Source organism: Nuphar pumila, chromosome 16 (genome assembly GCF_984573655.1).
Source record: "Nuphar pumila chromosome 16, dmNupPumi1.hap1.1, whole genome shotgun sequence".
NCBI lineage: Eukaryota > Viridiplantae > Streptophyta > Magnoliopsida > Nymphaeales > Nymphaeaceae > Nuphar > Nuphar pumila.
Window position 1 is genome coordinate 83,599,284 of NC_143264.1, and position 27,963 is coordinate 83,627,246.

Below are 27,963 nucleotides of genomic sequence, written 5' to 3' on the forward strand. Positions count from 1 at the left end.
AATCCTGTCCAAAAACCCCTCAACAAAATGGGTTAGCCGAACGAAAACACAGACACATCATTGAAACAACTAGGACTTTGCTCATTTCTCAAAACATTCCAAAAAATCTTTGGGCTGAGGCAGCTCTTACCTCTGTCTATCTCATAAACCGACTTCCATCGAAAAATTTAAACAAAATTTCTCCCTTTGAAAAACTGTATGATAAGGAACCTGATTATAGTAGGTTAAGGGTCTTTGGGTGTAAGTGTTTTGTTCTTACTGATAAGAATGACAAACTTTCTCCAAAGGCCATTCCTTGTGCCTTTCTTGGCTATTCTGAAACCCAAAAGGGGTTTCGTTGTTATGATATCAAAAGTGATAAGTTGTATGTTTCCAGGAACGTGAGTTTTTTGGAAAATGTTAGTGGATTTGAAAGTTGTGACCCCCATAATGAAAATATGGATTACTCCTTTTTATTTAATTTACTGAATAAGGATGATGATACTAGTGATAATGAGTCAGATCAAGGTAACCCAAATGAACTGGAAACCGAGGAAAACATCTCCTTGTCACATCAACCTATTGAATTACCTAGAGACCCTATCACCTACTCTCATAGAGATCAAAACAACTTTAGGAGTGCTCTTGACAGATATAATGATGCCAGTTCCAGTGCCTCTCAGAATGAAGTGATCCCTCGTAGAACTGAGAGAAGTAGAAGGCCTCCTTCTAGGTTCATTTCTTATGACTCTTTCTCACCAAGATATAGAGTCTGCCTTAGTGCCATCCACTCTTATATAGAACCTAGAAATTTTGAAGAAGCACGTAAATGCCCTGAATGGATTAATGCCATGGACAATGAACTTGAGGCTCTGAGAAGAGCCAAAACCTGGGAATTCCAAAATCTTCCTAAAGGCAAGAAAACAATAGGGTGCAGATGGGTTTTCAAAGTAAAAACTAAAAGTGATGGATCCCTTGAAAGGTATAAAGCTCGCTTGGTTGCAAAAGGATATAGTCAAGAATATGGTATTGACTATGAAGAAACTTTTGCTCCTGTAGCTCGTATGGTCACTGTTCGATGTCTTATAACTGTTGCCTCTATCAACAAATGGAACATCTATCAAATGGATGTGAAAAATGCCTTTTTAAATGGCGATTTAAGCGAAGAAGTCTACATGGATGCTCCTCCTGGAATGGAGACTCCTAAGGGAAAGGTGCTTCGTCTTCAGAAAGCACTCTATGGCCTAAAACAAGCTCCCAAGGCTTGGTATGATAGATTTAACTCTGTTATGATTGAGAATGGTTTTTCCTCTTGTTTTACTGACACTGCTCTATTTGTTAGAAAATCCAATGCAGGGATTGTTATTTTACTTCTGTATGTTGATGACATGCTCATCACTGGGAGTGATTCTAACGGGGTTAAAAGTATAAAATCTATCTTAAAAGATAAATTTGAAATGTCTGACTTGGGTTTTTTAACTTATTTTTTGGGAATTGAAGTGGCATACTCTCTTCGAGGATATTTCTTATCTCAAACTAAGCTTGCTTCTGAGATCATTGACAGGTCAGGTATTACAGATGAGAAGCTGTGTGAAACTCCTGCGGTAGTAGGAGCAAAGATGAAAATTGATGATGGAGTTCCCCTATTGGATCCTACACCTTACAGACAGCTTGTAGGGTCCCCGATGTATCTAAGTATTACCAGACCAGATATATCCCATGCAGTCCATACTGCAAGTCAATTTCAGCATGCGCCTACATCCGTTCACATGAGTGCCATCTTACGGGTCGTAAGATACATAAAGGGTACTCTAAATAAGGGAGTTTTTCTGTCCTCTTCCTCTGATTTAAAATTGATTGCTTATACTGACTCAGATTGGGGAGGTGACCCAAATAACCGTCACTCCACCACTGGTTTTTGTGTGTTCTTAGGAGACTCACTAATTTCGTGGAGATGCAAGAAGCAACAAAAGGTGTCGCTCTCCTCAACTGAAGCTGAATATCGTGCCATGGCCACTACTACCATGGAGATTGTTTGGATTCACCAACTGCTAGAAGACATGGGGATCAAAATTGAAGGACCCACCAAGCTATGCTGCGACAACAAAAGTGCAATTTACATTGCAAAGAACTACACCTTTCATGAGCGGACAAAACACATCGAAATGGACTGTCACTATGTTCGTGAAGCATATCTCCGAGGAGTTATCGACCTTTCTTATGTCACGTCCGAATATCAGTTGGCCGATTTCTTTACTAAAGCCCTGTGCGCTCCGCGGTTCAACTTCCTTCTTGGCAAACTATCGGTCATCTTGCCCTAAGTTTGAGGGGGGGTGTTAAATTATGTAATCAAACTTGTAATTTCGTATATATATTTTATATATATAAGGTAATACATATACATATATATAATATATGTATATGTATTTACCAATTATATATATAAAATATATATAGTCATAGTAAGGGTAGTTTAGGAATTTTACACATATTCTTTTTTCAAGAATATGTTTTTTTTGTATTTTCTTTTTTCTTTTTCTTTTTGTATTTTTGTTTTTTTGCATTTAATGCATTGTACATGCATTGGGAGGGGCCCAACCCACTAGTCGTTGGACCCCTCCAACGGTCACAAATGTGACCGTTGGAGGGGCTCCAACGACTATGTGGAGCCCCTCCCAAGGCCTCCTCCAAGCCCTATTTATATGGGCAGCTCCTCTTGTATTTTCTTAAGGGATTTGGGATTATAGCCCAACCTCTTTAGTGTTTATGAAACTTATGGGTGCAAGTGCACATTTGTGATTCGGTGTGTTGTGTTTGTTGTGCACAAGTGTTCTTGGGTGTGTATGTTCACACATTTATTCTTAAGGTTGTTGTGTTATCGACTAAAGTATCTTGTTGAAGATACTTTTACAGATTCATCTAAAGAAAAATCTCAGTATATTGTGTTTTGCTGGTACCAGTTTTTTTTCAAAGTAATTATCACAGCATATCGTGTTGCTGTTTTTCTCCCTCTTTTCACACTTCACATCAATCCAAAAACCTTCTCCTTCTTCTTTCTTTCTTGATCTTGACTTCAAATATTCTTTTGTTTTCATCCTGTTAAAATCTGAAATCTGAAAACTGAAAATCTATATTCAGCCTTCTTTGTCTGCACACTCAACTTTGCAGAAATTTTAGTTGCTATTTTTCTACTTCACGTCACCTATTTTGATATCATATCAAAATATTGTCTTAGGTCAGATCAGTTCTATTTTCGTGCTTAATTGCTGTGGTATACTGACAAAAACAAAAAGTCGGCAAAAAAAGGAACTTGTGTTCTTGATATTGACATGATAGGCTGAATATTCATGTCTACTCCATTATTTTTGTTACTCTTTTATTCATATTATTCTTGTCTACTCCATTATTTTTGTTACTCTTTTATTCATGGATCCAATATCCTCAGTTAACCCTCAGTTGTCCTTATTTTATACTTTCTTGCCTCAATTAGTTTCTGAAAAATTAAGCAATTTCAATTTCCTGACATGGAAGAAGCAAATAACTCATTTTATCTTGACACCTTGATGGGTCCATCGTCCCCCCACCAGAGTGTGTGTTATTAAAGAGGAAAATGATGATAAAGCGATTTTTGTAATTTTTTCTGTTCATGTTAGAAATCCAGACTTCATTTCATGGATAAGGAGAGATCAAACATTGGTTGCCTACATCATCTCCACCTTGTCGCATGAGGTTCTCATTGGAGTGCCTGATGATTGCATTGCTCTTCAACTTTGGACTAGACTAGTCCAAACATATTCTCATATTTCAGAGTCTAGGGTGATGTTAAAGAGTTTCAAAATTTGATGAAAGGTTCCATGTCGATCATGAAATATCTTAATATAATGAATAGCATCATTGTTATGTTGGGCTATGAAGTTTCAGATAAGGATATGGTTCATTAGGCTTTTAGCGGTTTCGATCCTGACTACCACGTCCTCTCTACCTCCTTAAATTTTCAAATTTGCTTCCCAAATTTGAAAATTTAAAGGCCAAGTTGTTACATTATTAGATGACCCTTCCTCCTGATGTTGATGACTCCAATGATACTCAGGAAGTTGTCGTCACTAACGTCTCACGAGGCTGTGGAAGAAGTGGATACTTTAGACGAGTTAGGGAACATGGTCGTGGAAGCAATTAGGGAGGCCGGGGTATTCTGCTCACACCAAATATTCCTCCTAATACTGCTGTCCAAGGGTGACACCCTATTCTTGTTTCATATGCAAGAAACCAGGCTATATCAAAGCGAATTGTTGGTTTAAGGATGTCCTTAGATATAATCAAAGGACAACACAAAACAAAAATCAAAGCAAGACCCAATCTGGAAGTCAAAGTAGCTGACAAAACAATGGAGAGGGTCAACTTCCAATGGACAAGCAATTACTACTTGCTTCTCTTGCAGGATTCAATTTAAAGCAAAATTCGCAAGGTGTGTGGTATCTTGATTATGGAGTTGCCAACCGTATCACATGTGACGAGGGTAAGTTCTTAACATTAGTTCCTTATCATGGTAAAGATAGTATTGTTATCGCCACCCCATTACACATACTAGAAATGTGTTTATGACTATCCCTTTGTCTAAATCCTGTTCCCTAAATCTGTAATGTCTTTTTTGTCTCCAACATCAAGAAGAATCTCTTTTCAAATTTTAAACTTGTTGATAATACTAATTCACGTGTGAAATCTACTTAGTCTTCTGTCTGTGTCAAAGACCTTAACACGAGGAGGATATTCGCTGAAGGGAAAAGGTCGGGAAATATGTACATCTTACCCTCATCACCAAGATTCATTGGCTCAGAAACCCAAATAGCAGACCTCTTCACAAAAGGCTTGACAAAGCAAAGGTTTTGGTACCTGGAGTCTAAGTTGTCCATGGTAAAACTTGAGGGAAGCTAGAGATAACACAAGATGGATCTAGATACTCGACCGAGATCTACATCATGCTAGTTGAATCTAGATATTGGATCCAGATCATAGTCACCTGTATCGTTAAAGGTAGTTTCTCGATGAGGGTATTTCTTGGAGAGATTTTCAAAAGTTAATAAATCTCGGGAGTTTAAAAAATTGGAAAAAATATAAATAACAAAAAACCTAAGAAAATAATAAGTTTTGTATTATTTTTCTTTCAAAAATATAATGAAACATGTTTTAAAGGTTTTAAAATATAAAAAAAAAACAAAAAAATAGGAAATGCAAACTTAAAAAAAACTAAAAAATATCGTGATATCATGATATTTTTTATTTGCCGACATTTTGAAAATATCGTGATATATTCCCGATATTATCGACAAGCTTGAAATTGTCGATAATATCACGATATATTCAAAATATCGGCAATATTGGTGACAATGATCCAGATCCAGATTCGATATTCAGATCCAGCATACAGAGAACCTGGCGTGCTGTAGTTTCCTATTTGAATATGGTTTCTTATTTGTGTATGCCTCTTTGTGAGGTTTCCTATTTGTGTACAGTTTCCTATTTGTGTGTGCCTCTTTATCAAGAGGCTTGTTGTATTTGAGAAGTGCAATGAAACAACAAGTGCACAAATACGATGCCACAAAGTGGCTACAAAGGTGCACACTCACAAGTACAAAAGCCTCTAATGGGCCAAATACAAAGGGCCTCTAACGGCCACATACACAATCTCTCAAAAGAGATCAAGAGCACATAAAAATAATAAAGGCCTTTATTCCAATATGCTTGGCAAAAAGCATTGAATTTACAAGGGGAAGGAGTGCCTTTAAGTAGGCACTCCATGTACTAAGGGGCTGGCCCAACTAGCTCTTGGGGCTGGTCTAACAAGTAGTTGGACCAGCACCCAATGCTGTTCAACACCATTTACAAAAGAGAACAAAAGAGAAAAATAACTAAAAAACATGAGGTCATGGACGGACAATTGTTGTACGATGAATATGGTTTCTTATTTGTGTATGCCTCTTTGTGAGGTTTCTTATTTGTGTATAGTTTCCTATTTGTGTGTGCCTCTTTATCAAGAGGCTTGTTGTATTTGAGAAGTGTAATAAAACAACAAGTCCACAAATACGATGCCACAAAGTGGCACACTCATAGGTACAAAAGCCTCTAATGGGCCAAATACAAAGGGCCTCTAAGGGCCAAACACACAATTTCTCAAAAGAGAGCAAGAGAACATGAAAATAATAAAGGCCCTTATTCCAATATGCTTGGCAACAAACATTAAATTTACAAGGGGAAGGAGTGCCTTTAAATAGGCACTCCATGTACCAAGGCATTTGACCCCATTTTACCACCTTATATACGAGCCAAAAGCGCGCCTCACGGCACATGAGGCGCATGCCTCATACCTTCATGCACTTTGTAGGTGCACATCGAGGCATAGTATGCTGGGCCTCGCTTCGAGGCAGGCTTTTTACACCTCGAAGTGCACTTTTAGTAACACTGGTCGGCAGTAAAAGCATTTTTTGGTGTTGAATTAGTAAAACATTCGAAAAGTAAAGAAGAATGTGGAGTCATATGAAATGAGACTCCAAAATTCAAAAGCCATGAAACCTTACCGGGAGGTGATGATGTAGAGACTGCAACACCGGAGAGAGAAGAGTTATTGATTAGGGGATGAAGGACTACCAGGTTTGAGAGAACATGGTTCCAATAGATTTAGAATTTTCATTGGTTCCATTTCTTTCTTCGTGAGATGCTCCCATAGATCCCATTTTTTTTTCTTTTTTTCCTTTGAATTTGAGACAAAATGGCCTAATATGCGGTTCTCCACAATTATGACAAGTAACATAGTTTTTTTTTTGTCTTTATATCTAGGCTTTCCATTGTAAAGCTTTGAAAAATGAGGTGGTTTGTAAACATTTGTATTGGCCCCGGTCTTGAGACCAACACATTATCCTTTGTCTCCTTAGATTCAGACCTATGTAACAGGGATTCAGCTAGCAGGGTGCCGCACCCGGGTCGACGTGACTCGACGCGGGTGCGGCCAACCCGACCATGGGTGCGTTTACCGCACCCAGGGTCATTTTGGTCCATTTTTTTTTGGATTAAAAAAAAAATTGCCCAATGAAATGGGCTGCGAAATTTAAAAAAAAAATCTTGGGGGGGGGGGGCGCTGCCCCCCTGGACCGCTGACCGCGCAGCGAGACCCGCACCGGGGGGAGCCCTCGGACCCCCCTTCCTGCAAGGGCAAAAACAATGAATCAGGCTCCACAACTCATCACTTTCATCTTTGGGGACAACCATATAAGATAAAAAATGGTAAAAAGCAAGTTGGGCACACATTCAGATATACATCTAAAAAAAATCAATGCCTCTGCAAACATAAAACAAAAGGCTTCTCATGAAGAGGGATCAGTCTAGGAAGTTAATAAGTGTGTTGACTTCCATAGCCATAGGTGTTAACACATACCATAAAATACACCCTTGAAGTTTAAAAATGACTTGGCGGTTCCATGCATTAATGGACACCAGTAGCTATTTTTGCAATTTTGTGTAAAAATAAGTTACACACTTATTAGTTGTGCATTCAAAATGCACAATTATTAATATGTTTTCCTAATAAAAATTACTAAAATGTCCATAATTGTGACAATTAATACACCTAATCACCATATCAATTTTTAAATTTGTTAGGGGCATAAAATTATGGTGAACGTGCTAACATGCATAAATGTCATGGACCTTAACAGCTACCATACATTCATACATATACACTATATATATATATATTATTTTTTTACATTTTTGCCCCTGCCGCACCCCCGCACCCGGGTTTTTTGGAAGTGCCGAATCTCCGCACCCACACCCATGTGACATAGATTCAAACATATATTTTAGTCTTGTCTTCTCCATGCTTGAGCCAAAACTTCATGTAAGGGAAGATGATTTTCTCTATGAATATTATTGACCCAAACTTGTTCAAATTCGGGTCTAAGTCCTCTAAAAAATGGAAACAATTATTGCTCATGCTTGTATTTCTTCCATTCTTGAGCATCATTTAAAGTCTCCCATCTAGGCTCAAATTTAGCCAATTGATCCCAAAGCTTCTTGAGGGTACTATAGTATTCCCTCACTGTCTTATCACCTTCTTTGCAATTATGTACCTTGTCTTTGAGATCCCATTTGTGTGTGATGCAGAGCAGGATGGACCTGGGTTCATACCGCGTGACTCACGTAGGGGACTGGATTTGCACTTTGGGAATCAGATCCAAGCAGTGGATCCAATTCCCATACGTGTTCCAAAACGTGGAGGGGAGGTACCATTGTGTACCAATGCCAGGCAAGCATAGAGAGTATGGGTCAGACCGCTCCAGATCCAACAGCATGCCGGAGCAGCATCGGTATCAGGTCCGGGGCCGGACCCGCTACCCAGATCCAGCCAAAGTCTTTAAAACCCCTCTAGGGTTTTGTGCACAGGCAGAGAACATTCAGAAGTGCAACAACTTGTTCCTTTCAGCCGCAGTCTCTTTTCTTTTTCTGTTTCTTATTACGTTCCCTGTTATTCATTTCATTTGATTGTTTTTCCTTGTTAAGTTAAGGTTTAAATTGGTTGCTTTACTTTTCATTAAGTTGGCTTCTGTGTTAAGTCAATTCTTATTAAAATAAAAATAAATACAAAGCATTCAGTTTACACCACCGAGTCAGTGGCTTGTTCTCTGCCTCAACTCCAGTTCGTTACCTACGTTGAGATCGTGGATTCCTTGGAGCTGGCTCCCAAGCATTCCAAAAATCCGGCACCTCCACTGCATCAAAGTGGTATCAGAGCACCAACATCTCCTTTGGCATCAGCGATATGGTTCAAGAGGCGGGGAGTGATTCGACGATCGGAAACGAGCAAGAGGTTGCCGGCAGCAGTGATCCGATGCTGCGTATGCTTCAGACGATGATTCAAATGGAGGAAACTGTGTCGAGGATTAACAGAGACATAGTGGGCATATCAAAACGACTGGACGGAATGGAGGATCGACTGGTCGCCCTCGAAGCACAGCGAGAGGGGGCGCGCAACGTCAACCCAAACTCAGGGGGCAGATCTGGGTGTTCAGCCGCTGCACACTAAGCCTGTCCAACACCAAGTTCCAACGTCCGCTCTCCCTCCCTACTCTGATTTGTCTCCTCCGCTCCAGACGAACCACAGAGGTATGTCGCCTCCCTTGGGTGTACCCCTTTCTCTGCAACAAATCCTTGCGGCTGCATCGTAGGCCAAACCTGTTTTTCAGGACCCCAGCTCCACGCTGGGTCCTGTCGAAGGTCCAGGCCTGTGGCCGCGAGCTGCTGGAACGATCCCACTGGGTGGGTCGTGCCAGCAGGGTCCCAACAACTCGCTGGGCTTGGCTGCTGATCCAAGCGTGGCGGCAAGACCTGGGAAGGTAGTCTTTTTTGAGGATTTTGTGCGTGGAGGCAAGAGGGCAGCAGACCACGGGTCAGGTCCGAACTCGAGAGGGTCCAGACCCGAGTTCTCAAATACAAGGCTCGAGTTTCGGGGACCACCCTTTGGGTCCCCGAGAGCGGGTCCGAGTGTCGAACCCTTTAACCCGAGTTACCCAGTGGGTTGGATTCGCAGGTCGTCCCAAATCAGACCCGACCCAGTAATTTTGAACCTCAAAACGGACCCCTTACTGACCCAAACCCATATCGGGCCCGGACGGAGCTCCAGTTTGGATTTGAGCCGGGTCAAAACCCGACCCATAATCATATGGATCGTGGATCGAGTTCAAACCAAGCCACTTATCCCCACAACTCGATCCCCAGTCCAACCTATCCATATCTGGCTCCGACGAGTAGTTTAGGAATAGACCCGATCCACATCCCATCGGACGAGTCAACCCAACCATATATCAACCAGACCCTGTACCCAAATCTAAACCAACCTATCAACCCAACCCTGTACCCAAACCCGAACCAACCTATCAACCCAACCCTGACCAAGAATCCAATACAATATCTGACCCAACCCCAGTATCCTAATCCAAACTCATGTTATGACATCCCTACCCACCAGCCCCATCCACCTTACCTTGGACTTCCTGTCATCCCGGTGCCCCAACGTCGGCCGCAGATGGCTTCCGCCCACGGGCAAGTCAGACCGAGGCAGATCAGCAGGGACCAGCGCGACATGAGCGTCGGCCACCCATCAGTGGAGTTCGCCAGCACCATCATCCAGGCGAGCAGTATCGCACAGAGGGTGATGAAGCAGTATGGGATGATGATACTTTTTTGAACGAGTACCCAGCAGGCACGGTGGAGGCCCGACAACAGAGAGCACCAGAGCGCCCCTCCACGTATGGGGTGAAGTTGGAGCTTCCAGAATTCACAGGTCGGTTCGACGCGGAGCGGTTCTTTGACTAGTCTTATGCCGTTCAGTTATTCTTTGACTACCATGATGTAGCTGAACACCGCCGTGTCTCCCTAGCCTCCACTCGGTTGAGAGGACTAGCACAGATGTGGTGGGTTGAGTTATAGAAGTCGCGAGAACGGCAGGGACTAGAGCGCACGCAGTCATGGGAGGAGATGCAGAGGTTGATGCAGTCTAAGTGTGTGCCGTCAGATCACGCTGAGAGGGCCTACAAGGAGTACCTGACGCTGCGTCAAGGCACCAGTACTGTGGCAGAGTACACCGCTGAGTTTCATCGTCTTTCCCTGCGAGTGCAGATCGAGGAGACTGCCCGCCAGCAGGTCACTAGGTATCAGTGTTGTGAAAAGCGTTGAGGCGTAGCGAGGCGCTCCACCAAAATCTGAGGCGAGGCGTAAAGCGTAAGCCTCAAAGTTTTTTTTTTTAAAAACTTAAAAAAACTATAAAAAAATATCTAAAATTATAAATAAATAAAAAAATCTTTATCGATGAAGCAACAACCAACAGGAAATAAAAAATCTCCTGACAAATATCTTTTTAGCTTAGAGTTAGTGTTGGTTTTCAAACAATAGGGAACAATGCTTGACAAGCCATTTCAAAAGATCTACACTTCAAATCCTACTACTTACATCTTTAAAACAATGTAATTTCTTTTTATAATTGAGCTAACTTGGGATTGGATTGTTTAATTAGCTATATTCAGTTTTTGAGGTTGCCAGAAGGATGAGCCACACTTGAACAAACTCAAACTCGGAATCCTCTGTTTGTTTACCAGCCATAAGTGGCCTAACACAACATAAAATGCTCATGTTGGAACTAAGACTTCACTTCAAAAAAAAATATCATATTACTGCATATTTCATTCATGGCCCCTCATTTGGAACATGCTTTTTAACAAAAAAATATATTTTTCTGAGATGAAAAAACTGGTACCTTCATAACCATTGATTTTGGTTCATCGAAAAAACCTATAGGTGCTTTTCTGTAATTTTAAAAAAGAACCAATTCTGAAAAAATTCTCAAACTACAACTCTGTTTCTATATTTTCAGAGAACTGTTTATTATTTTTTTGAAAAATAAAAGCCCTCTTTCTGTAAAACATAGGTTGGGATCAGGGTAATATCGTAATTTTATCTAAAAAACGTGCAAGGGTTCTCGACCCATCTCAGACCCCCTTTTTTTCATTTTGTTTGTTTTTTTTCCCTCTTCTTCTGCAGGTTCCACCACTGTCGCTAGTTTCGGCACAACTCCACCATCTCCGGTTACTCGTCGGTGCTCCACCGTTCGGCCATCCTCCGCAAACCACCACTACAGTCAGAGACTCCGACACGACCATCTAACGGAGTCGGGTCTCCTCCATCCTCCCTGCTACTTCTGTGTTCCGACCTCCACCACCGGGATGCCGCCTCCGCCCTCCTTCACGAGCCCTCCAACGCAGTCGGGGTAGGAAAGCGGTTCCTCCTCTGTGAGCTCCCCCAAGGGCTTGTCCAGGGGCGACTGAAGTGTCCCCTCCGACGCCTTTATCTTCCTCCCTAATTTTGGCTGACCCGCTGGATTCCTCCTCTTCCTCCGTGGTGGAAGAAGTGGTGGCGGTTGTGGTGCTTGGCGTCGTAGTAGCCCAGCGGGTTCTTCTCATCCCTCCTCTGACAGCAACCCAAAGAACTCCGCCACGTCGGCCTCCACCCTCCGTCGAAACTTCGATGGGACCCCGTGGTTCACCAACTGAAAGAACCCCCACTCCTTGCACGCCTTCCCCACCAACTCGGTGAGTTCGCTGGAGACTGAAGAGGTGTCAAAGAGCGGCACTTTAAAAAAATTGGGGTGCGTGGTGCGGGAGGGTATAAATTTGCGCAATGCAGCACCTTTACTAAGGGGATTATGGTTTTCCACATTAACTGAAAACAAAAAGAATAAATTAGAATACTACAGCAAAAAGAGGCGTGTACGCCTCAGTCCGAGGCGCGCCTCGCCTCAAGGCGTGCGCCTCAAGGCCTATGAGGCGCACGCCTCATGAGTGTTGTGCATTATACCTGCGCCTCAAGGCACAAAGGCCCTCGCCTTGAGGCGAGGCGCGCTTTTTGCGCCTTGAGGCGCGCTTTTAATAACACTGCTAGGTATATTTCTGGTCTCCGTCCTGCTATTTCTGACGACTTCAGTTGTCTCACAGTTGAGTCATTGGATCAGGCTAGTAGTTATGCCATGAATGTGAAGGAGAAACTGAAAAGGAGGCAAGAACATAGGACTAACTTCCCGTAGTGACCAGTCTAGTCAATCCAAGTCGAGTTTCCCAACCAGGGGAGCGAGCTCTCCTAGGAAAAAAGACTCAAAGTCCACCCCGGGAGTCGACCCTAGCAAACCCGATCAATTTGGACTCGCGTACCACACCAGATCCAAGGGTAAGCCCGGTGAGTCCACCATTCGTTGTTTTAGGTGTCAAGAGTTAAGTCATATTGCGTCCAGGTGTCCCACCACGAATAAGAGCACTCATCTAGCAGAGGGCATTGTTGAGTCTGCGTCCGACAGTGATAACGAAGGTGAGTCGCTTGTTGAGGGAAGTGACAAGGTGAAAGTCGTTGAGTTCGATGGCAGCAGCGAAAATTTGTTAACCGTCTGTCATGTGTTGACCACATCCCGAGAGTCGACCCCAACAAAATGGTTGCGGAATAATATTTTTAGAACCCGGTGCAACTGTGAGGGGCACACATGTAATGTTATCATTGATACTGGGGCATGCAAGAATATGGTGTCCGAGAGTCTCGTGTCCGCCTTGAGTTTAAAAACAGAAAAACTGTCCCAACCCTATAAAATGGCATGGTTCAAAAAAAGGGAATGAGGTACCCATCACCCTGCGTTGCCTAGTTCGATTCTCCATGGGAGAGCATTACCATGATGAAGTGTGGTGTGATGTGACCCCTATGAGTGCGTGCCACATCCTTTTGGGGCGTCCCTGGCAGTTCAACCATAAAACCATTCATGACGGCCGTAGGAACACATACACATTTGTTTTTCAGGGCCACAAGATAATTCTTCTTCCGACCAAGGAGCCCGAGCTTCCTCGGCTCACGAACCTACTGGACCGATCTTACCTCCTTGAGCTACCCAAAAATTGGCATTCTTCTCCTACATTTACTATGCATGATCTAAGTGCTTATTGTAAAAACAACAAGTCGTCAGAGTCGACTTTTTCCCAACCAGGGGAGAATGATGCAGAGCAGGATGGACCTGGGTTCATACCGCGTGACTCACGTAGGGGACTGAATTTGCACTTTGGGAATCAGATCCAAGCAGTGGATTCCCATACTGGTTCCAAAACGTGGAGGGGAGGTACCACTGTGTACCAATGCCAGGCAAGCATAGAGAGTATGGGTCGGACCGCTCCAGATCCAACAACATACCGGAGCAACATCGGTATCGGGTCCGGGGCCGGACCCGCTACCCGGATCCAGCCAAAGTTTTAAAAACCCCTCTAGGGTTTTGTGCGCAGGCAGAGAACATTCAGAAGTGCAACAACTTGTTCCTTTTCAGCCGCAGTCTCTTTTCTTTTCCGGTTTCTTATTACGTTCCCTGTTATTCATTTCATTTGATTGGTTTTCCTTGTTAGGTTAAGGTTTAAATTGGTTGTTTTACTTTTCATTAAGTTGGGTTATGTGTTAAATCTATTCTTATTGAAATAAAAATAAATACAAAGCATTCAGTTTACACCACCGAGTCGGTGGCCTGTTCTCTGCCTCAACTCCAGTTCGTTACCTACGCTGAGATCGTGGATTCCTTGGAGCTGGCCTCCAAGCATTCCAAAAATCTGGCACCTCCACTGCATCAGTGTGCCACATCTTTTTGGGTATATGTTTGTTTAACATATTCCCAAGCCTCATCGGCTCTTTCAAATTTAAGAATATCGGAGCAAGGCTCCTCATGCATGCTATCCATAAAGACGGAAAGAACCTTGGCATGACTTATTTCCCAATCTTTATAAGTTTTTTTGTAATCGATCATGGACATTTTTTTTTCCAATCCCTTTAAGGCTTTCTTTTGACAAGTTGGATACCAAAGAGGGCGAGAAGGATATTTATAGGCTTGCAAAGATGAGAGATAGGAAATCGAGGGATCTGGGTATGGTTAGTTGTATCAAAGATGAAATGCAAAGGGTTTTAGTCAAATGAGGAGATTAAGAAGAGATGGAAAGATTATTTTGATAAGCTATTTAATGAAAGTCATGCTCAGGATCTTGGAGACTTCTCCATTCCTTTTCATGAGATGAATCGTGACTTCATGCGCAATATTCAAAAGAAAGAAATTGCAGAGGCTTTGAAGAAAATGAAATCAGGAAGGGCAGTTGGCCCAGATGGTACACCTATTGAGGCTTCGAAATGCTTGGGAGAGAAAGGTTTAGAATAATTGAAAAATCTTTTTAAGAAGATTTGGCAGACAAATAGGATGTGTAATGAGTGGAGGAAGAGTACTTTGGTGCCTCTATATAAGAATAAGGGTGATATACAAGATTGCACAAACTATCGTGGTATAAAACTCATGAGTCATACTATGAAACTTTGGGAGAGGGTGATTGAGTCTAGGTTGAGGAAGGTTGTTATGATATCGGAGAATCAATTTGGTTTTATGCCTGGAAGGTCAACTATAGAAGCTATACATCTTCTTAGACAAATTATTGAGAGAAATAGAGAGAGGAACAAAGATTTGCATATGGGTTTTATTGATTTGGAGAAGGCATACGATAGAGTACCTAGGGACGTTCTCTGGTCTACAATGATGAAGAAAGGTGTTTCTCTCAAGTACATTAGTATAATTAAGGATATGTATGAAGTAGTAACCAATGTCCGCACTTGTGGAGGGGTGACAACCAATTTTCCTATAACGGTGGGGTTACATCAAGGATCTGCTTTAAGCCCTTTCCTATTTGCTATAGTGATGGATGAACTTACGATATCAATTCAAGAAAATGTGTCGTGGTGTATGTTGTTTGTTGATGATATTGTTTTGATTGATGAGTCTAGAGCTGAGGTTAATGCTAAGTTAGAATTATGGAGACAGACATTGGAAGCAAGAGGTTTTAAGTTGAGTAAGAGTAAGACAGAATACATGGAATGTCAGTTTAGTAAGCAACGAAGTAGTGATGGGAGTGTAGTGAAGCTTGGTGAGCAAGAAATACGGGTGGATGATTCTTTCAAATATTTGGGATCTATCACTCAAAAGTATGGAGAAATTGATGGAGATGTAAATCATAGGATAAAGGTTGGGTGGATGAAATTGAAGAGTGCAACTGGAGTGTTGTGCGATCGTAGAATGCCATTGCGGTTGAACGAAAAGTTTTATAGGACGACTATTAGGCCCGCTTTACTATATGGTACGGAATGTTGGGATGCCAAGAGACATCATATTCAGAAAATGAGTGTAGCTGAGATGCGTATGCTGAGATGGATGTGTGTAAATACAATAAAAGATAAGATTTAGAACGAGGAGATACGTAAGAAGGTAGGCGTTGCACCCATTGAAAATAAGATGAGAGAGAATCGTTTACGGTGGTATGGACATATTCGGCGAAGGCCTAATGATGCTCCAGTTAGAAGGATGGAGAAATCGGAAAATATATTAGTTAAAAGAGGTCGGGGTAGGCCTAGGAAGACATGGATGGAGGTGATAGGAAATGATATGAATGCTTTGAACCTCACCGAGGACATGGCATTGGATAGAAATGATTGGAGGAGAAGGATTCATGTGGAAGACCCAAAATGATTTTCTTTGTTGGTTCATATCGCTGACCCCAATTGTTTTGGGATGATGGCGTAGTTGTTGTTGTTGTTGTTGTTGTTTAAGGCTTTCTTTCTTTGATCTACCATCGACTTCAATAACTAATTTTGTGAGAATTAGTTGTGGTTCTAATGCGGATCCATCAACAAAATGCCATAAGTCTTTACCCATGAGAATTCTTTTTACCGCTGCGGCTCACATATTGTTTTTATCAAATTTGATGGGAACCACTGTTACAATTTCTTTGTTGGCCATAGTTGAGGAAAGAATGGAGATAAGAATGAGAAAAAGCAAGGAAAAAGTGTTGAAGAAGTTTGATGGCGTGCTTTTCGAGGCAACGAACCAACAAACCAATGCTCTACCAATCCCCATGAATCTCCTGCCCAAGAGCACCAAAGGCTCTGATACCATGTAATGAAACAACAAGTACACAAATTCGATGCCACAAAGTGGCTACAAAGGTGCACACTCAGAACTACAAAAGCCTCTAATGGGCCAAATACACAATCTCTCAAAAGAGAGCAAGAGCACATAAAAATAATAAAGGCCTTTATTCCAATATGCTTGGCAACCAAGCCTTGAATTTACATGGAGTGCCTTTAAACAAGTACTCCATGTACTAATCCTAGCCGTTGGGGCTGGCCCAACAGCTAGTTGGACCAGCACCCAATGTTTAGAAGCATTTACAAAAGAGAAAAAAAAGAAAAAAAACTAAAAAGCATGTCCCTAGTGGACTGACACCTGTTATAAGATGAAATTAGTGAAATACCCCTAAGGGGTATTTCAGTTTACATACACACTAATATATATATATATATATATACAACAACAACAACAACAACAACAACTACGCCTTCATCCCAAAACAATTGGGGTCGGCGATATGAACCAACAAAGAAAATCATTATGGGTCTTCCACATGAATCCTTCTCCTCCATTCATTTCTATCCAATGCCATGTCCTCGGTGAGGTTCAAAGCATTCATATCCTTTCTTATCACCTGCATCCATGTCTTCCTAGGCCTACCCCGACCTCTTTTAACTAATATATTTTTCCATTTCTCCATCCTTCTAACTGGAGCATCATTAGGCCTTCGTCGAATATGTCCAAACCACCGTAAACGATTCTCTCTCATCTTATTTTCAATGGGTGCAACGCTTACCTTCTTACGTATCTCCTCGTTCCGAATCTTATCTTTTATTGTATTTCCACACATCCATCTAAGCATCCGCATCTCAGCTACACTCATTTTTTGAATATGATGTCTCTTGGCAGCCTAACATTCCGTACTATATAGTAAAGCGGGCCTAATAGTTGTCCTATAAAACTTTCCCTTCAACCGCAATGGCATTCTACGATCGCACAACACTCCAGTTGCACTCTTCCATTTCATCCACCCAACCTTTATCCTATGATTTACATCTCCATCAATTTCTCCATACTTTTGAATGATAGATCCCAAATATTTGAAAGAATCATCCACCGATATTTCGTGCTCACCAAGCTTCACTACACTCCCATCACTACTTCGTTGCTTACTAAAACGACATTCCATGTATTCTGTCTTACTCTTACTCAACTTAAAACCTCTTGCTTCCAATGTCTGTCTCCATAATTCTAACTTAGCATTAACCCCAGCTCTAGACTCATCAATCAAAACAATATCATCAGCAAACAACATACACCACGACACATTTTCTTGAATTGATCTCGTAAGCTCATCCATCACTATAGCAAATAGGAAAGGGCTTAAAGCAGATCCTTGATGTAACCCAACCGTTATAGGAAAATTGGTTGTCACCTCTCTACAAGTGCGGGCATTGGTTACTACTCCTTCATACATATCTTTAATTCTGCTAATGTACTTGAGAGAAACACCTTTCTTCATCATTGTCCACCAGAGAACGTCCCTAGGTACTCTATCGTAAGCCTTCTCCAAATCAATAAAAACCATATGCAAATCTTTGTTCCTCTCTCTATTTCTCTCAATAAGTTGTCTAAGAAGATGTATAGCTTCCATAGTTGATCTTCCAGGCATAAAACCAAATTGATTCTCCGATATCATGACAATCTTCCTCAACCTAGACTCAATCACCCTCTCCCAAAGTTTCATAGTATGACTCATGAGTTTTATACCACGATAGTTTGTGCAATCTTGTATATCACCCTTATTCTTATATAGAGGCACCAAAGTACTCTTCCTCCACTCATTAGGCATCTTATTTGTCCGCCAAATCTTGTTAAAAAGATTTATCAACCATTCTAAACCTTTCTCTCCCAAGCATTTCCAAGCCTCGATAGGTATACCATCTGGGCCTACTGCCCTTCTTGATTTCATTTTCTTCAAAGCCTCTGCAATTTCTTTCTTTTGAATCTTGCGCATGAAGTCACGATTCATCTCATGAAAAAGAATTGAAAAGTCTCCAAGATCCTGAGCATGACTTTCATTAAATAGCTTATCAAAATAATCTTTCCATCTCTCCTTAATCTCCTCATCTTTGACTAAAACCCTTTGCGTTTCATCTTTGATACATCTAACCATACCCAAATCCCTCGATTTCCTATCTCTCATCTTTGCAAGCCTATAAATATCCTTCTCACCCTCTTTGGTATCCAACTTGTCATAAACCTCCTTATATACCTTATCCCTCGCGTTCCGAACTACTTTTTTAGCTTCCTTCTTTGCTATCATATACTTCTCCAAATTCTCATTATCACGATTTTTACTTAGATTTCTATAAGACTCTCTTTTAACCTTAATAGCTAATTTGACATCCTCGTTCCACCACGATGTATCCTTACCTAGCGGTGCACCGCCTTTAGATTCACCCAATACCTCCTTAACCACCTTTCTCATGCCACCCGCTATCTTATTCCACATAGATTTTGAATCCTCCTCGAGACACCAATCAACTTCCTTAACTACCCGCTCTACAAACATTCCTTGTTTAGCTTCTTTCAGTGCCCACCACTTAATTCTAGGATCTATCATATGTTTATCCCTTTTGCGGTATTGTCTAATTCTAAGATCTAAAATTAAGACTCTATGTTGTGTAGCTACACTTTCTCCCGGTATAACCTTACAATCGATGCAACAACCCCTATCTTTCTTTCTAAGTAGGAAAAAATCTATCTGACTCGTATTAACCCCACTTTTAAATGTTACTAGGTGAGACTCCCTCTTCCTAAACCAAGTGTTTGCTAAGATCATATGATAGGACAAACCAAAATCTAAAATCCTTTCTCCACTTTCGTTTCTTTCTCTTATACCATAGCCTCCATGGATACTCTCAAATCCATCCCTACTAATGCCTACATGCCCATTAAGGTCACCGCCGATGAAAAGCCTTTCTCCATAAGATATCCCTTGTACTACTCCATCTAAATCTTCCCAAAATTGACGCTTAATGGAATCATCTAAACCTACTTGAGGTGCATAAACACTAATAATATTAATAATATTCGTACCTAATACTAATTTAATAAGTAAAATCCTATCACCCTTCCTACGGACCTCAACTACATTATATATAAACTCACGACTCATAACAATCCCTACTCCATTCCTATTCCTATTTATTCCTGTATACCAAATCTTATATCCCCAAGGTTCTATCACTTTTGCTTTCTCACCTACCCATTTGGTCTCTTGTAGACATAAAATATCAATCTTTCTCCGACACATAACATCTACTAACTCTACCAACTTACCAGTTAAAGATCCTATGTTTCAAGTGGCTAACCTAATTTTATGGCCGTGGACTAACTTCTTTACCCCCACCCGTCTAACAAAGTGAGGGAACCCTTGCCTATTTGACACCACACCCGGGCGCCGGTGTGACGCGTCGCTTCCGGGCGACGACCTAGCTACCCTTGCCCATTTATCACTGCCTCCGGGCCTATAGAGTACAGCGCGTCGCTCAGTAGGGAACGCCCCAACGAAATTCTCATATTGGTTCATATTCATAGGGTATGACTAAGTTTTTATGATGGCTGTCACAGGCCTACCGCAACCCTCCTCCTTTATCCGGGCTTGGGACCGGCAGTGTATAACTAAACAGTTATACACAGGCGGAGTTAACAAGGACTGTATAACACAGTCTATTAATAAAGATCCACAGCACATAATATCTCCATTGGGAATAGTAGAAACTGAAGCAATACAGCCCCAGCAATATTGTCTCTCCTCCTTAGTAACTACTTTGGGCATCACATAGGTACATGTTCTTTCATTAGGTTGCTTCTAAAACCTTTACTATTCATATGTCAAAATGCACATGCAGCATCTACAGCCGAGAGAATCTGGCACACATCTTACTTTTTTGTGCATGACCTAGAACAGAAACATATTGGTAATAAAATGGTATGCATGCATTGTGTTTTGGTCTTTGCTTCACATTTATTTTGATTAGTGTATGATACTTGTTAATTGAAACATAAAACAAATCGATGGTTGATAATAAAATATATGTTGGTCAATAACATTTATTATTGATAAACAAGAATATTTGTGGTTAGAGAACTTCTTACATAATATTCTATATACTGCATTGCAATGACAACACAGTTGTTTAAGGTTTCAGGTATTTCCCCATCTTGCTGCACTTTTAAACAGAAAAGGCTGATTATTTTTTTGTAGGGAGGCAGTTGTTGTTGATGAACTTGAGAAGATTTTGTCATTCAATAATCTGCTTATTTCGTTCACCAACCATCCTGAATTCAGTAGATTCCCTCCTGGAATTGGACCTATTTATTTATTGGGTAAATATTCTATGAAAAGTTGAATTTATTATTTATGCTGAAGATTATGGAGAAATTGTAGTTTTTCACATGATTGTGTGCATCTTAGGTGGTGAATATGATGGTGACAGAAAGATAGATGACCTGAAACCGCTTTATCGAGCCTATTTAACAGAGGCTTTCTCTGATGGGCGCATTGAAGACAAAGAGGCATGTGCTTACATTCTGTAATCTACACACTCTTCTATTTCAACATTTGCCTTGTTACCACTTGATGGTATTTTTATGTGCATTATTTTTTTGGAATTGTACAGTAGAAAAGTTTAGTGTCATATAAATAGTTCTATCAACATGTTTCATGCTACTATTGTATGAGAATTTCATAATTTGTACGAAATATAATTTGTGTACTTCCCATGGCTGTGGATATCCTTTGGCATCCCTAGGCAGTCTGCATAAATTTCCAAAGGTGAAATAGTGAAATGTCATTGCCTAATTCAATTGGGAATTTGTTGTCCCTGGGTATGCTAATGATTTTTTTCTTACAATTAGGTGGAGTAACACATGAATGTTATAAAGTGTAAATTGGTGACATGACCAAGGAGAAGGTTTCAAAAAATAAAGAGAAAGAGTTTAAGAAATCTGATTTCTTCAGTAGTCTTTATTCACTGATAAGATATTGTCATAAAGTGGTGGTTGCTTGTCAAAAAACAAACAACTACCTGTAAAGTACTAGTGGGATCAGAATGGTAAGTACGATCATCATCATTGTGAAGCCTTATCCTAACATGGGGTGGGCTATATAGTAAGAAGTATGATATATTGCTATAATATCCTGCTTTCTCTTGCTTTTGATTTGGAGTGTGATAAAAGTTGAGGTGAGATCAACTGAGATAGCTGTTCTATGTTTGTAATATGAATATTTGATGATGCCTCTCTCTGTTTACTATTGTGTACAATTCTTTTGGATCCTTTCATATTCGTAAAGTGTTCAGCTGTTTGATGCAACTTCTATTTCACTTTTAATTTAATTGCTTTCTTTGGATGCTTTCTTTCCCCCTATTTTTTGCTTTCTAGTTTTATGCAATAGTTCTCTGGAAAATATTGGAAATTATATTTTATAGTTTTTTCTAATGATTTCATATCATCATATTTCTCTTGCCAATTTGTCATTTGGGCTGTTGAATCCATCCAGTCAGGTCTTGATTTTGTTATTAGTTACGAGTTCCTTCATGTGTTGTGATCTTGATCTAGAGTTCTATTGCTGATGAATATATAGGGATCCTGTTAAAGTCTATTGATCATTTTATGGTAGTTTAATGTTCTTTAGTTCTTTCATTTGCTCTAATGCTTTTGTATTGGGCTTCCTTTCTTTTTGACCATATGATTTTCTAACCTTTTATTTTTATTTTTTTTCTTATTTTTCTGTGTAGCTTACTGCTTTGAACCATTTGAAGAATATATTCGGCTTAGGAAAGCGTGAATCTGAAGCCATTATGCTTGAGGTTACCTCAAAGGTCTACCGTAAACGGCTTTCACAAGTAGTTTCTCGGGGTGATTTGGAGATTGCAACAAGCAAAGCAGCATTCCTTCAAAACCTGTGTGATGAGTTGCGTTTTGATCCGCAGAAGGCTAGCGAAATCCATAAAGGTAATATAGTGTTATGTTTACATAATGTGTTGTTGTTTAGCAGGATAAGTTATCATTTTTATTTTTTGTTAATTCATTCATTATTAGCTTGTATTTCACATTGTTAATTCATAAGAAAAGTGTAAAGCACTCCACTAAAGTAAACTGATTAGAAAAGTAAGTGAGAGCACAGGTGCAAAACTTAGGAACTAATGTTAAAGAGGCTGCCTTTAAAGTGGCTATCCTTTTGAACTTTGGGCATTTTATTTGAAAGATTGTGTTTTTGCGTACTATTTGTGGAGATGTTAATATGTTATCACGTTCCTTTCATATGTAATAAGATGCTTGGTGTTCTTTTTTTGAGAAACAATAAAGTAATGAGATGCTTAGGTGCTAATGCATGTTTTTCCTTTTTGAAGCATTGCATTATACTTGTTCAAGTTACCATTAACATAATTCTGTTCATGGTTCTAAACACAAAGGCAAGCTAATGGTTTTTTATTACGTCAAGGTTAACACCAAGTCCTATTATTTTGTAACTTCAGTTTCATGTGATATTTAAATGTTTCTATTTTGTGGTGACTACTATTGGATTCTTCAAAGTGTTAAGTCTATAAATGTAAACAGAGACAGTTTTTTCCTTTTTTGAACTCTTTGGGCATTGGCAAGGTTTTGAGTTATGTTGTTTGTGGTTTAAGTTGTACATTTGGCTCATGCAACATTTTTCTTCAGATATATATCGGCAGAAGCTCCAGCTTGCTGTAAGTGATGGTGCACTCAGTGAGGAGGATGTTGATTCTTTACTTCGGCTACGGGTTCTTTTGTGCATTCCACAACAAACAATTGATGCAGCACATGCAGATATCTGTGGTAGCTTGTTTGAGAAGGTGAAAATAAACTTTTTAACTGAATTTTATTAAAATTATATCTTTTTGTTTGCTTCAGGAAAACAGAAGGTTAGTTGAACTGTTATATTTCAGGAGCTCCTGCATTCAAGCATCTTTTCCTTAAACCCTTGGACTGGTGTTTTTATTGAGTCATTTGTATTGACCTGATTGTCTGGTCATGAAACATTTATGGCAAATATTTGCTAGGATGATGTCTGATTTGAAATATGCATATATTGATCTTCTTTATTTTGATTTGGTCATGTTCATGATCATTGTGCATTTTCCCATCTTGGTTCTAATATATGTGCTGTTGTTATGCAGGTTGTGAGAGATGTGATTTTTGCAGGTGTTGATGGATATGATGAAGACCTCAAAGCAAAAATAAGAAAGGCTTCTCAAGGTTTGCGGTTAACACGGGATGCTTCCATGGCTATAGTCAGCAAAACGGTTTGTGCTCCTTCCATTTAGCTCTAAAAAGTTCATTTTTTGAGATTGTGATTCATCATTTTTGGTTTCTCATTGTGCAGGTGCGAAAGGCATTTATTAACTATGTGAAGAGATCCAGGGCATCTGGCAAAGGAACCGAGGCAGCGAAAGAATTGAAGAAGATGGTTGCCTTTAACACTGTGGTTGTAACAGAAATGATATCTGATATAAAGGAAGAATCTCCTGCTTCTGGAAGAGAGCCAGTTCAGAAAGAACAGAAACCCACCGAGGAAGAAGAGCCTGAATGGGAATCTTTGCAGACACTAAGAAAGACGAGACCTGACAAAGTGCTTCAAGAAAAACTTGGAAAACCAGGACAGACAGAAATTACTCTGAAGGATGACCTATCAGAAAGGGAGAGAGCTGACTTGTACCGGACATACCTTTTATACTGCATCTCTGGGGAGGTCACTGTTGTACCATTTGGGGGACAGATCATCACAAAAAAGGATGATTCAGAGTATTTTCTATTGAATCAGCTTGGGCAAATTTTAGGAATGAGTGGCAAAGAAGTTGTGGATGTTCATAGGAACTTAGCTGAACAAGCTTTCAGTGAAAAGGCTCGGGTGATTCTGGCTGATGGGCAGTTGACCAAAGAACGGATTGAGCAACTGAATGAGGTACAGAAGCAGGTAGGTCTGCCTTCTGAGTTAGCTCAAAAAGTTATCAAGGGTATAACCACAACAAAGATGGCAGCTGCAATAGAAACAGCTGTTAGCCGAGGGAGAATCACCATAAAGCAGGTCAGAGAACTGAAAGAAGCAAATGTGGATTTGGACAGCATGATTTCATTAAATTTACGTGAGAATCTCTTCAAGAAAACAGTGGATGAGATTTTCTCCTCAGGAACTGGAGAGTTTGACGAAGAGGAAGTGTATGAAAGGATTCCAGCCGATCTTGGTATTGATGTTGAAAAGTCAAGAGTAGTCGTTCAGGAACTTGCCAGGAACAGGTTGTCAAATTCACTGGTTCAAGCTGTGTCTTTACTGCGCCAGAGAAATCAGGCAGGGGTGGTAATAGCACTGATACTTTTGCAATTTTATATTGGTTTTTAACTGGCAACTAATCTTTTTGCTCCATTGTCTGGAAAGGAAAACTTAATTTTAATACTTTAAGCGGCTAATTTTCCAATCCTTGGCCACAATCTTTTATGGTGTTTTACTTTCACTCGTTTTTTATTAAAAGAAATGCTCAAAGCTATTTATCTATGGACTGTTTGTTTAGGCTACCTGCTAGACTCTCACTTGTGAGGGGCTTTTACTAAGTGACCCAGACCGACATCTAGAATATTCCTTTGTAGTTTTCAGATAAAATTTTGTTTTAATAAGTTCAACTTCATGCAAGTTTATCTTCTGGTTTTCCTATATCTAGAGCTTAGCATGACTTGCAATTTGGCATGACAAGGACGTGCTAATGTGCTGCTGCATTTGCTCCATCATGTTGATTGTGCAATCGATTTCTGTTTCTGTTTCTTATGTGCCACCTTGTTGAACATAAAACATTATTGTGGTTATCATCATGTGATAAGGCCTGCACTTTTCTGATCTGCAGGATCTTGTATTTTCCCCTTTTAATGTGATGTGATTCTTCCAAATATTTTTGCTTATAGATCATTCCATCTTGCTTCAATTTCTTGTTTGTGGGAAATTCCCACGTATCCAGAGGCTAGAATAGAAATGTCTTCTACTGTTTTTGTTTTTATTGGGCACAATTTTTATTTGTCACACTCTGAGCATATTTTTCTCATTACAGAAAAGCTTTCTAGATGGCCTGTTGTCTCTTTTTACATTTCCTGTTTCACACATTGAAATGGTGGAATCCTGGTATGAAGCTCAACCCACAACTCAGAGCCTGCCTTCTACATTCCTTAAAATTTTTTCTCAAGTCCTGGAAACCTGGGAGCTTTTCATTGTTTTACTCAACTTGTTGAAGCTCATGTACGTGGGGCCCTTGGGAAGTGTGTGAGTAGACAGGCCTGATTGGTTCTAATGGAATTTGAGCAATTTCAATTGGTTGGCTTGAGTCAGACCTGGTAGTCAAGCAGCTTCTGTTGGTTGGCTCCTATGATTAGGATTTAAGATGCATCTGTGGTCTAGCCACATTTGATTGCAGCATGTGTTGGCTACATATTCTAGTCTTGATACTCAGAAGCACTTGTTGGGGTGACTATGACAGGCATTCACTCTAGCAGTTTAGTTATTCTCTAGCTGTCGTGAGTTTATTTACATGTAGAAAAATTAGATCATGTCGGCTCACATATGTGGTACTTTGATAAAAATCTTTTGTTCAATCATTAATAGCAAGTGATGGCTGTTCAGAAGTAATCTCATGTGTTGACCACATTGACCCCTTTCAGGTCGCATCACTTAATGACATGCTAGCATGTGACAAGGCGGTGCCTTCTGAACCTTTGCCATGGTCTGTGCCTGAGGAGCTTGCTGATCTTTTCTGCATTTACCTGAACAGTGATGCACCTGCAGATAAAGTTTCACGTTTGCAGTATCTCCTGGGGATCAATGATACAGCAGCTGCAGTTTTGCGAGAAAGGGGACTTCCACCCATGGGATCAGAGGAAGAGTTTGTATTCTGAAACCAATTTTGAAAATTTCATCGTGCCATCTTTGTGGTTAATAATTTTTGTATAGAACGACATAGCAAAGAATTTCCAGGTTGTCTACTTTGCAGGGATCTCAATTATGTGATCAGTCTGAGTTGAATGAGTCAAATTTTAGTTTTTGCCAATTATTTGTTCCTTTTTACACCAGAACTTATCTGGCCCCTCGGTTAACAAAAATGCCTCCCATGGTCTGTATTACACTTCAAAAAGTGAAAAATAATGAGGAAAAGAGGACTCTCGGCTGTTTCTCTGTCTGTCATGTTCATGCCATTGCTTTCCAGGGGAATGTTAACGTTAACCACAACCAGCTTGGTCTGGATGTCTTACCAGCACAGGTTCATATATATATGTATAAACTTCTGCTAGATCAGAATGGTAAATGTCTGGATTCAGTAAAATTCGCGTAATTCAGGTTGGTTTGATTTATATATATATCTGAACTCCTGCTAGATCAGCAGAATGGTGATTCTGGGTTCAGTAAAATTTGTGTCAGGTACGTTTGTTTATTTAAACTTGAACTTCTGCTATATTAGATTGGCAATTGGCTGGATTCAGTAAAATTTGCGTAAATCAGTAAAGATCAGCTAATGAACATGCATCCCGACCTTTAGAAAACAAGGAGGCTACAATAACATTAGAATCACATTCCACATGAAGGGCGGAGAACTTGACAAAGATCGAGGGGAGAAAATGAAGTTACGACAATGTTTGTGTGACCATGAATGCCATCATGCTGCCATATATGGTTGCACTGCTCCATGGGAGGAACGGATGTGAACAGCTGAAGACCACCCTACTCCAGGTGCATACAGACACTATTATGCTTCCTATTCTTCTCTGTTTGTGTGACTATCGATACTGTTATCTAGGTCGCTGTTATCATGAATGATGGATATGTGTAGACAAACTGATACTCAAGGAGAAACAAAGTGCATACAACTTTGCTACCATCATCGGCCCAGAAGGGCTCAGCTCATCTGACAGGGATGACTCGCGAATGTCACCAAGTTGAAGGGATGTCACGAGTTTGAAACGGACAGGTGTGTGTCCCTTGTTGCAAGACCAAAGCTGGGTGTACTTCCTGGTGAGCAATGGGGCTCAGGAGTTTTTACACCAATAAGCTTGCGAATGAGTGAGTAAAGTGATTTTCCTCAATTATGAAAGGTAAAAAAAAGCCATCACTGTGGTTGCAACGGTGCAAGCAAGTGGTTGATAACAGCAACCATGCCTTGAGAATTTCGAACACCCTGGTACAGCTCAATGTGGTTCTTGGTGTCAAGCTTCTGCTGCAAGATGCAGTTTCTTTGATGCGCTTAGATAAAATATGGGCATCTAATCTAGCTGAAAAAGTACGTATGGGGAGGTCTATATAAAATGAATTTTGAGTCTAACTTGTAAGGGAGAATCTTTTGTTAAAAGTTGTACAGAAAGGCAAGAGATGCTGATAGGCGTCCTAAGGCATAAGTGGTAAATTCGAGTACGGGCTGAATATG

The 27,963-nt window shown here is 40.4% G+C and overlaps 1 protein-coding gene across 1 annotated transcript in view; it reads left to right on the plus strand.

The window, feature by feature from the left end:
• Window positions 1-26,595, plus strand: part of TIC110 (translocon at the inner envelope membrane of chloroplasts 110) — a 36,043-nt gene extending 9,448 nt beyond the window's left edge. Inside the window, exons 9-15 of the mRNA XM_089992085.1 lie at window positions 20,748-20,869; window positions 20,958-21,058; window positions 22,282-22,498; window positions 23,210-23,364; window positions 23,689-23,814; window positions 23,895-24,866; window positions 26,210-26,595. Coding sequence (XP_089848211.1) covers window positions 20,748-20,869; window positions 20,958-21,058; window positions 22,282-22,498; window positions 23,210-23,364; window positions 23,689-23,814; window positions 23,895-24,866; window positions 26,210-26,443 — 1,927 coding nt within the window. The 3' untranslated portion in view covers window positions 26,444-26,595. The remainder of the gene's footprint in view (window positions 1-20,747; window positions 20,870-20,957; window positions 21,059-22,281; window positions 22,499-23,209; window positions 23,365-23,688; window positions 23,815-23,894; window positions 24,867-26,209) is intronic.
• The last annotated feature ends 1,368 nt before the right edge of the window (window positions 26,596-27,963 follow it).